The 10671-nt window shown below is 45.1% G+C and overlaps 1 protein-coding gene across 1 annotated transcript in view; it reads right to left on the bottom strand.

Moving 5' to 3' along the window:
- Positions 1–751: 751 nt before the first annotated feature.
- Positions 752–10671, bottom strand: part of st3gal5 (ST3 beta-galactoside alpha-2,3-sialyltransferase 5) — a 28152-nt gene continuing 18232 nt past the window's right edge. The window contains exons 3-7 of the mRNA XM_036551325.1: positions 8303–8420; positions 7630–7967; positions 7216–7402; positions 6829–6987; positions 752–2502 (exon numbers count right to left, since the gene is read on the bottom strand). Of these exons, the coding sequence (XP_036407218.1) occupies positions 2245–2502; positions 6829–6987; positions 7216–7402; positions 7630–7967; positions 8303–8420 (1060 nt within the window). The 3' untranslated portion in view covers positions 752–2244. The remainder of the gene's footprint in view (positions 2503–6828; positions 6988–7215; positions 7403–7629; positions 7968–8302; positions 8421–10671) is intronic.

Here is a 10671-nt window from a genome sequence, read left to right as displayed (position 1 = left end):
CTATCAACCTCAGTAGCTAGCCTACAGCGTAACTGACGTGACAACGTGTTGACAATCTAGCCAGTGTAGCTTATTTGATTGACAGCTGATATCATTTTGTGTTGATTGGATTGAAATGGGAAGAGGTTTCCAGGGTGCATTTATTTGTCAGATTTTTTAAAAGAATCTTCGAACCTTTTTGCGAGCTACTCAAAAACATGCAGCGAGCTACCGGTAGCTCGCGAGCGACGTGTTGGGAGTCCCATGTTCTATACTGTTTATACTGTCCACCCCTTCAGCAATTCCTCCAATCTCATTGGTTGGTGCTTCATCCTGCAACAAGACAATGACCCCAAACACTCTGTCATTGATAAAAGCTTTGCTTGCATGGGCAAAGTGGAAAGTTTTAGACTGGCCAAGTTAGTCACCAGATCTAAATCCAATTCTATATCCATTTTCCTTTGAAGAGGAGATCAAAGGCATAGAGCCCCCATAACAAACATCAACTGAAAGCAGCTGCAGTGAAGGCATGGAAAAGCATTTCCAAAGAAGAGACCACATGTTTGGTAATGTCAATGGGTCACAGACTTGATGCAGTCATTGCATCAAAGGGCTATGCAACCAAATATTGGACCTTATCACTTTGATTTGTTTTAAAACAAAGTTTTAAAGTTTTGCACATCTGAAAAAAGGGGACTCTAAAATGATAAAAATGTATGTGCATGTAAATAGCACAAAATAAAAGCTACAAGCTAGTCTCTACTTTTGTCTCAGTCATTGTTTGATCTCAAATGCAAATGCCTAAAGTAGCAAAAATATCAAATTCCACTCTACCATTAACATACTTTTGTAGGGCACTTTACATTTCACACAAGACTTAAAGACTTGGCCAAACTCAAGCAAACAGTAGTGGAGAATCTTCCCTGCTGGAGACCTGTGCTGCTCCCAGGTCTTAATGTTCCTGCCGGCTGCCATCTGTTTCACAACCACTGTGTTCCTGAGCGGCTCACACCCCAGCTCCAACATTTGTTACATAATACCCTTGTTCTTGGTGTACTTTGGTTAATGAAACATGCATTTCATATGGTCACCTTATTATTACCAGAGACCTAAATAACATGCCACCCAAAGGGACGTGTTCATCAGCACAGTACTATTGTAGCAAAAACTACCAAAAAACAGAAAAAAACTAAACATCAACTTCAGCTGAAACATGCACAAAATGCACACCTTGCTGCTCACAGGTATCTCGCAGGCTGTCAGGAGCAGAGTAGCACCTATCCTCAAATCAGCGCCAACTTCAGTGTGGTGCACTGTGGGACTTGTAGTGTGGCTGTCCTCTAACAGTGTAGGTTGTCACACTGAGATGCATCAGATGCAAGTGTCATTCCAAACAGATGATCGCCAAGAAAAAAAAAAAAAAAAAAACATACAAAGCAAAACTCATATCGCTTCAGAACAATTAACACTTAACTACATTTGTGTGCATTTCCTGAAGAAAATGTGATGTGTGGTTGCCCGTTTGCATTATTGACCATACGTGCAAATTTGTATGCATTGGAGTTGCTCCGTTTAAGATAGGTAAATGTCGAGATGCAAGCTCCCTCGTTATAAGGGAGTTTGTTATACAACTATAAATTTATAAAAGTACAAGCACACCAATGGTGAATGAACTTCTGGCAGCCACACTAATAAGGGACGCAAGAACAGTAGTGTGCTTGCCCTTCAGGCAACCACACTAATAATTTAACAAGCTATCAATGTGTTTCCTTTTCTGGGGATTTCTTAACCAAGGTATAACCATATTGCATTATTAAATAAATACATACATTAATCACTTTGTTTACAACATTATGTATTTTTGGTCAGGAAAATTCTCCTTCAGGAGATTTCTCCATTGGTGGTGGCTATAAAGGTAGTGGCAACTTCTGTAGCACTGCCTACTGTTGTATTTGCTAGAGATTTCTGATGGCACAAAGAACCATTTGAGTAAGAAAAACCATTTGAAAGAGATGCTTGGAATGAATAAGGCAATTTGGAGAGGCAGGATGTGTTCTTCGGCTGAGCTCCTCCCAAGCAGTGACATTCCGGAGCAGTCCCTATCCTCGGTGGCAAGGTCAGCGTGTCGTCTCCAGAGGCAGCCTCCCTATCCACGCCAGCCCGTGCCTGTGGATGCCAGCACTGTACTCAGTACAGTAAGCCAAGGCTCTCAGTTCCAAACTCCCTCTGTCAGTCTGTACTCGGCGCCGTTTAAAAGGGTCCTCCTCATTTGGCGCAAAAACTGCAGTGCACGCCTCCCGTGAGGTCGGAGATGACCCCAGCCTCCGCTAGTTGCCGCAGCAGCATCCTCTCACGGTCCACGTTGTGCATGGGCTGCTGCAGCATGCTGGCCATGGGCAGGCTGTCGTAGTAGTGCAGTGGCACCCCCTCCTGGCTCAGGTTGTACCCGAAACCAGCCAGGCTGACCTCATCACACAGGTAAGTGGCCAGGTTGAGGGCAGAGACCCCTATCGTGGGGACGTTCTGCGGGGGAAACACGGGTAGGGTGAGTCAGGTGACAGCCCAGAGCAAAGCCAATCGTCGCTGTCGCACTGGAACTCCAGGGAGTGGGTCCTTCTGCAGAAATGCTGCTACTAAGTAGCTGGGTATGCCTCTCTAGTGTAATTCTATCACACCAAACATACTTATGTACAGCAACACAGTGACCGCCCTGATTAAGCTGGTACATATAGCTTGTGTGTTGTATAAAAAATGTGACTGCTCCATTTGTCTACACAGATGAGGAACAGCATTATTATAATTGTATTATTATGTCACACACACAGACACAAAAGAAGCAGATGCCAAATGGTCACAGTGACAATCATAAAACAGGCTGGCTTAAGCCTGATTTATGCTTCTGCGTCGAATCGACGGTGTGCCCCCGCAGAGCCCTCTGCGTCGCCGCGTACCCCTCCGCTGTCGCCTGACGTGCACCTCCAAAAAACTAACTTTGCGTCGAGGCGACGCAAACCGCAAGGGCTGTGATTGGTCCACTCAGTACATCATTTCTGGCATTTAGCTTTTCTGGTTTCTCCCTCCCGCTATACCGCCATTTTTAAAGTTCTCGTATTGGAGTTGTTTTCCGCGCGATAACCATAGATCAAGTTGAGGAGTGTTTAACCGAAAAAGTACGAAAATACTAATAATCAACATTTGCAATAAAAGCATTTGTTGTTCTACATCAATCATCTCCAGCTCCAACAACACTCTTTCCCTTTCGGTCGCCATTGTTCACTGTGAGCGGAAAATCGAAGCGGGAAGCTAAACAATCAACGAGTTTCGCAATTGACCCTTCAGAAACCACACATCCCCTAGCATTATGGCGGTGAATTGCACAGCGACGCAGAGCAATGAATTCAACCCCGACGCAAAACTTTGAAAGGTTCACGACGGCGTTGAAGCGACGGCAGGGGTACGACGCAGAAGCATAAACCAAGCTTTAGCCTAGTGCAACAAGGTGAAGGGTGTGGCACAGGGCAGGGGGCCGGGTACAGTATACATTATGGCAAGAATGGCACCCTCTGCTGGAGAGCAGGGCTCCTGCCGCTCTCCCACCCTTCCAGACCTGCCACCAATCAATCCACAGTGGAAGCCAACCAATCGAGGCACAGCACAAAGGGAACTCAGCTCTTTAGTTTAGAGGTGAGTTTTTATCCTCTGTCTGACCGGACTGATTCTGAGAGGTCTGGACTGCTGACCCTGCTTTAGACTTGGATAGATACTGAGAGGGTTTTAACATATGTGCTGTGGTTTTTTTTTTGTTTCCTTTCACTCTTGCTTTCTCATTCAATGTTAGGATGGGCGGTTCTTCTAGAACACCTGGTTTGGGGGTTTTTCATTAAGCAACAGCTGCATTTGGAAGTTTTCAGCAGTGCTAGCATTTGTTTCATTTTCTGTTTCATTGTGTAGCAAACAGCCACCACACCCGCTCTTCTGTCATGCTAGCGTGGCAAGTACAGATGAAAGCTGGGCTACAACAAAGTACTACATGTAAAGGCTAAATACATATTTACTGTTTGCAATACCATTTGCAAAGAGCAAAAAAAATGCACAAATGCAACAACTTTATGCAAATACTGATGTCAAGTTCTTACCAGTTGCTGTCTGTGGGGCAGGGTGGGGACAGGGGACAGGGGACAGGGGACAGGGCTAAGGCTTCCATCTCTGCGGGAAAGCTGTGAGAAGGTGCACTCACCTACATGGCTCCTTACAAACACAGACACTGTAGGGTCTGCACCCTTTCACTGGCTCTACTCCTACCGTCTCTCCAAACCCCCTCAGCCCTGAGAGCCTTTTCTCTACCTCTCTGAGGCTGAATGCTCCATACACTGTCATGTCATGTCTCTCCGAATAATAATAAAAATAAAAATAATAAATTTTTAAATTATTATTAGTATTATTATTAATAATACTAAGTAGAAGAATTCCCATGAAATCACAGCGTGAAGGTTGCGTTTGATGTGGTTATAGTCCAACAAAAGGATTGTTGCTCGAGGTTGTTGACCCCCCCCCCCCGGAGGAAGTGAGGTGGAGGAGGGATGCTGTGAACAGCTCATGCAGAAAGGAAGCGCTAAGTGGGGTATTTATAGTCATGGAGGAGACCAGTTTGTTTGTGTTTGGGCAATAGCCCAAAATAGCACAGCCTACACTGGCTACCTGTTATGGCAGGTAAAAGTCCAAACTCTGCTTGTGACAACAGCAGTAAGATCAGCACCCTCACGCATGTGATGGGAGAATGTAGAGAACAAGAATTTTCCATCAACAATGGAACCGGTTCAGCCATGTTGCCCTTGTCTTGGAGCAATGGCAAAAGTCCAACGAAGTGGAAATGAAATTGGGGCAATGTCCAATACCCAGGGCTTAATGCAACAAATTTTTCTGAGCCAGAAATGTCCCCCCCCCCCCCAAAAAAAACAGCTTTTTTTTTGACAGCTTGTGCGCTAAACATGGCCATGTGACAGACAATGTCGTGAGTGGATAGGTAGCTGGCCTGTGTATTTGACACGCTAAGCTCGGAGAGTGCAGTTCTGTCTTCTGATGTTTCGCACAGGTCAAGTAGCGCTGGCGCTACCCTGAAAGACAAGTCATGTTCCGCTATAAATGTTGACTGGATGATATGATTGATATGATATGATTGTACACGCGGTCTTGGATGGATGAAGCGGCAGCAGCTACAGTGGCCACAGCTCCCGGCAGCGTTGACGTATAACGAAGAGCCCGAACAGCTGCTTTGGGTGAGGGATCTGTATCATGCCGAGACAATACCTTTTGCTGCTTGTCCCATAGCACCTCCTGGGCTCGTTTAATTTGTGACAACATACGCCGAATGTTTGTCCATCATTACCATTTTCATCTAACCAAGCCTATTGCCATTTATTTTTCACCCCCCCCGGCCTTTTCTACACTGCTGGGATTCACCTCCGAGTAGGACAGCGCCAGTGACAACCACACCCAGAATCAGGGCTGCAACAATGTTGCAGTCATGCCGTGGCTCTATACTGTTGATTTATTTTTTTATCCATGTTAATGCAGCAGTCTGAGGAAAACTAGAGCACCTGTGACAATCCTAGTTACCGCTGAACACTGTCATTTCATGCTTCAACACTGTTTTTTTAAACAGACTAATTTTAAGGTATTGTTGAATTATATTGCATTGAAACACATCATAGCACAGAGAGATCTGCGCCTGAGGTGAATTACTGCCCTTCGTGGACATGCCAAAGACAGTGCAGAGTCAGGAACAACATGCAAACACTCATTTCTGAGTTCACGGCCCGTTTATTATTTATGACATGGTTAATAATTAACTTAACAAAATAACCCTGGGTATATACATTCACCATTAATGACCAAATAAACTTGATCATACAGCCACAACCAACAATCACAACTAACAGTGTGTGTCTCCCACTTCTGGAGAGACTAAATTTTCCCTGTTCTTTCCTGTAAAGCTGAAAATACACCCGTAAATGGAGGAGATGATGATCTCCTGGCAGTCTTGGTAGGCTTTTGTAGAGAAATGTAAAGACTCTGAGAGCCACTTCCAGGCCCTGTGAGCCTTCACTGATGCAAACCAGACTACATTTCACACCCACCAAAACCGTTCTGAAGTGGTCTGTATTTTTATCATGGGTATGTGAGGTGAATGTTCATTTGCTCCTAAGTGGTTTTTTACCAGTTGCAACTTTGCCAGCAGCCAAGCTCATTTCATCAGCCTCATCTTCTAAGGTGAACTGTAACCAAAGTCATTTTGAATGTGAGGGGGAAGACCAGCAACTGGCTAACGGGCCTCATCTGGCCAATCAGGCTTTAAAAGCGGTGTGCAGCTGCTACTGTAGGGCAAGGCTCTGGAAAGGCTGGTTTCTGGCTTTACTTGTTGGATTTTTTAAATAATTTGTTTTCAAAACTGTACATTCTTGTCAATTTTGTGTGTGGTGCACCAGCCAGCACTGTCACATCCCGCCGATGAAAAAGCCCCATTTACTTGCACTACTCATATACTGTGATTGTGGAGTGAGTCTGTGGGTCAGTCCACAGAGCTATGAACAGAAATCAGACCCAGGTGGAGGCTGCAGCAGGGAGAGGTTGATATGACAACAGCTCGGTACTGAGGATGCTGACTTTAGCCGCTAATGACAAAATTGTAAAACTGATTCATCAAAGTGAATATATAATATTCCGCATAACAGGGGGGAATCACCAGCTCGTCTATCAGCTCCCCAACCCCTGGAGGCGTGTCATCTCACCTGGTCCCATCCCCTGCCTCATTATGTGACCTCACTCAACCCCAGAGGGATGTCATCTCACCTGGTCCCATCCCCAGATTCGGGATTGTGGCTCAGGGAGGTGCAACAGGTCCAGAGCAGTCTCCCTGATGATCTCAGGGTTCAGGATGCGGAACTGGGACAGCCGGAGAGGTACTTCATCTGGCACCTTCTGCCAGAAAAAGAGCCAGTCCCATAGAGACTGTGGGGAGGATGCAGCATGGCCAGTCAAGACAGTCGCAGATGCAGCAAAGACGAATGCCAACCTGTCAACTATACTATACTTTCACATAATCCAATCCAGTTCATTTTACAGTATCTTACGAAGTGAACAAGTGCCAGGAGAGAGAGGCTCACAGTGCACTGGAGTTTACAGAAACGTTTTTTTTTTCAGGTACTGTGCCATGTAAGCTATCTGACAGAGACTCACCACTCCTTCTCGGGTGATCATAGCCTTCAACCAGTTAAAATCCACCGATTTATACACCACAGCCACAAACTGCAGGTTGGGGTCAACGTCATCCCACGTCCTGGGGGTCCCCTCTGGGTAGCTCATCCTGATGTCGGTGCGTTTGCCTACATCTTCACTGAAGTCTCGCACAGGGCCACTGTTCAACCTACAGTCATAACAAAGGAGGCTTGACAACACGCTGATTAGAGTAGAGTCCACATCTCCTGTTAATGTGCTGTGATGCTTTAAGTTTAAACGACGTCAAGCCAAACAGCCAAATAAACAGGTTGAGGGTTGAGAGCGTGCAAACAAATCTGTCACCTATACTAGCATAAGTGCACGGACTCACCTGAGCCTGCTTCCTATGCCTGAACAGGGAGGGCGGAGACTCACCTGATGACCATGTCAAACTGGTCAATGAGGTGCCCCAGTGCCAGGCCTCGAAGCACACCACCGTTGCCCACAACAACACACCGGTGGCAGGCCTTCCCGTCATGCTTCTGGGGGATGGACCTAGGCAGCAGACTGAGGATGTCTTTCAGTTTCCCTTGCAGGTCACGGAACCCGAAAGGGGGTGGGTACTGCAACATGGGTGTGGTGAGTGGTGTGTCCCTCCATAGGAAGTATTCGGTCACCTGACTGGAGTGGTTGAATCGGGCTTCCATCTCTCTCCTGGCGAAAGCTGGTCTGCACTCCTTCGATAGCATGCTTCTCACATAGCTGTGCACTAGCTGGATGAGATAGATGATAGGCTTAGTAAATTATTAACATGACTAATGATGCCTTGGTCCTTACAAATGTCAGAGGGAGAGCTAGCATGGACTGGGACGGACTGACACACCTCACTTAAGCAAGAACACATTCATTCCTGTCATGCTTCACAGCAGAACACTCCAATCAACAACAATCAAGCAGTTAACCTATGGTGAAATATTACATCCTAAGGAAGATCCTTCTCTCTCCATGAGAATCACCCTGACCACGACACTTAAGTCTCACACATGCCAAAGTGCACTGTGCCTTGCTTCCATGGAAACCATGTGGGGAAAGGGGCGTGTGGCCATACCTCTATGTGGCTGCGGTCCACCATCCACATGTAGGGCTTTGGGTTGGCCTTCATCTGCTGTAGCACTAAAGCCCCGAGTGAAATCAGTGTCAGGACCATCAACAGCACCAGGAATTGCCTGTAGAGACACATAGGGCCGTACGCACTAAAATCGTGCTGAGCACTTTTGTACACATAAAATGGTATTTATGAAAAGATACTTGCTCAGAAAATATGCGTACCTCTGCGCATGGTCTCGAGGTGGCGTACGCATAAAAGTTATAATTTGGAGATTGGTGACACCAAGAGGAAGTAATGGTGATGCAAGTTAACGGGTCTTGTGTCAATCATTGATGAGTGCATCTATGTGAAAAACTGGTTTAACTAAACTGTGAACAATGTCGGACATTATGGCAACACTGAATGTCAATTTGGCATTAATATATTAACATTGTAATTGGGCCTTGTAGTCAAAAAAAAAAAATGATTAATTTTTACAAAAAATTAAAACGTCACAGATCATCATGTGTAATCAAACTTTTAATGCGTACTCATATATAACAGGCTCATTTAGGATGTATAATCTTAAAGCATTCACAATCAGTATGGCTGTGCTAGTGCTTTTAGAGGATATCGAGAATAACCTAATCAGGCATGAACGTGTGTTCAGGGACCAGGCAGACTTCTTTGCCAATGATGAAGTTCTAACCACCTTGGGTTTTCTCGCCACCGGGACATTCCAAAGAGAGCTTGCGGATAGGACGGGAATATCACAATGCTCTCTGAGCCGTATCATGCCCACAGTATGGGAAGGGATCACCCGGATGACTCCAAGGTATATAATGTTTTGTTACACTGAGGAGGAACAGGCCAATATCAAAATGCACTTTGCAGCGATGGCTGGTTTTCTTAATGTAATCGGCGCAATAGACTGCCCTCACATTGCAATACGGGCACCAAAAGAGGATAAAATGTTTTCGTAAATCGAAATCACTTCACCTCCTCCACCGTACGCACGGTGTGGCCTCCAAAAAGGACGATTTTTCTCCTCTCCACCTCATCAACCATCACCTCTTATCTCTGTGTCCAAATAATTTCTTTTCTTACGTCCTGCCATTGATCCCCAACATCAATCTGTGCATTTCACTCAGATTTACCTGGGACCTTTATATGCTAATGACAAATTAAGGGCATGTCTCGGACCATATAAGAACAATTGTGGGGGTGGACATTAAGTGCGTTCATGTGCACATAATCTCACGCTGATTTGATTTACACTCAGATTTATGAAGACAATTAGGCGTACGTGGTGTTTGACAACTCTGATGAAAAACCTCCGTACACAAATCGTGAGATTGTGTGTACGCATGGTCCTACGGCAAGTTGTACACAAAGATTGATACATGGCCCATACACACACTAGGGGCACAATGAATAATCGACGTAGTTGACTAAAATCGATGACCAAATTAGTTGCCAACAAATTTAATTGTCGATTAGTTGGTGACATCATCGCATGTGTTTTTTGTGCTGACTCAGAATGCTCAGACATGTAGCCTAAGCTACGTTGATTTACTGGAGTGAACAATAGAGACAGCAACACCTTCACGACCAAAGACCTCAAAAGTGTGGTCTTTTTAATTATGTTTATTTTTAACTCAAACTTTCAGCTCAACAATTTCAAAATATTAAGGGACAAGTAACGTCAAATGAATGAATAATTAAACACAGGGGGGTTTGGTTGCGGTATTACCGCAAACCGCATTCCTCGAATACCACAGTAAGGAAATTTCTACACTGCTGCAGCCCTAGTCTAGACCCTAAAGAGTTCTTGTTAGATCAATGAATTGACCATGTGTGAATGTGTGTGAGATCTGTCCTGAAAGCTACTGCCAGAGGGCGCTGGCTACAACATGACAAAGCATCTCCATGTGTCACTGTTTATCTCTTACCAACACAGTTATATTTTACATTTTCTGTGAAACACTTCCTGCAGGTCACAAACCGTTTTGCTTCCGTTGTGTCACCATAAAGTGATGCACAACATTGTATACCTTCCAAGTGCATTGCATGTGTGGTGTGTGGCATTCACTGCAGGGCTTAAATGAAGATGCGGTTTTCATATCCCACAGTGATTTTCATATCTCCACCTCCATTGTGTTTAAGAACCTGCTGAAGTCCTCAATACCCACAATTACTAACTTCCTGCTCAATCACTTCCTCAAATGCCAGCTCCCCACAGAAGCCATGTGTGGTATGCATTTCAAAGTAGTTAGCATACTGCCTTCATAAGCTGGAGCCCCACCCAAAAAAGATCTCATATTCCCAGAGCTCAGATTCATATCTCCAAGTAAGTGCACACTGGCCTCGGTCTCCTGTATGTCATCACA

This window comes from Megalops cyprinoides, chromosome 18, assembly GCF_013368585.1.
Source record: "Megalops cyprinoides isolate fMegCyp1 chromosome 18, fMegCyp1.pri, whole genome shotgun sequence".
NCBI classification, from domain to species: domain Eukaryota; kingdom Metazoa; phylum Chordata; class Actinopteri; order Elopiformes; family Megalopidae; genus Megalops; species Megalops cyprinoides.
This window is presented reverse-complemented; position numbering and strand designations above follow the sequence as displayed.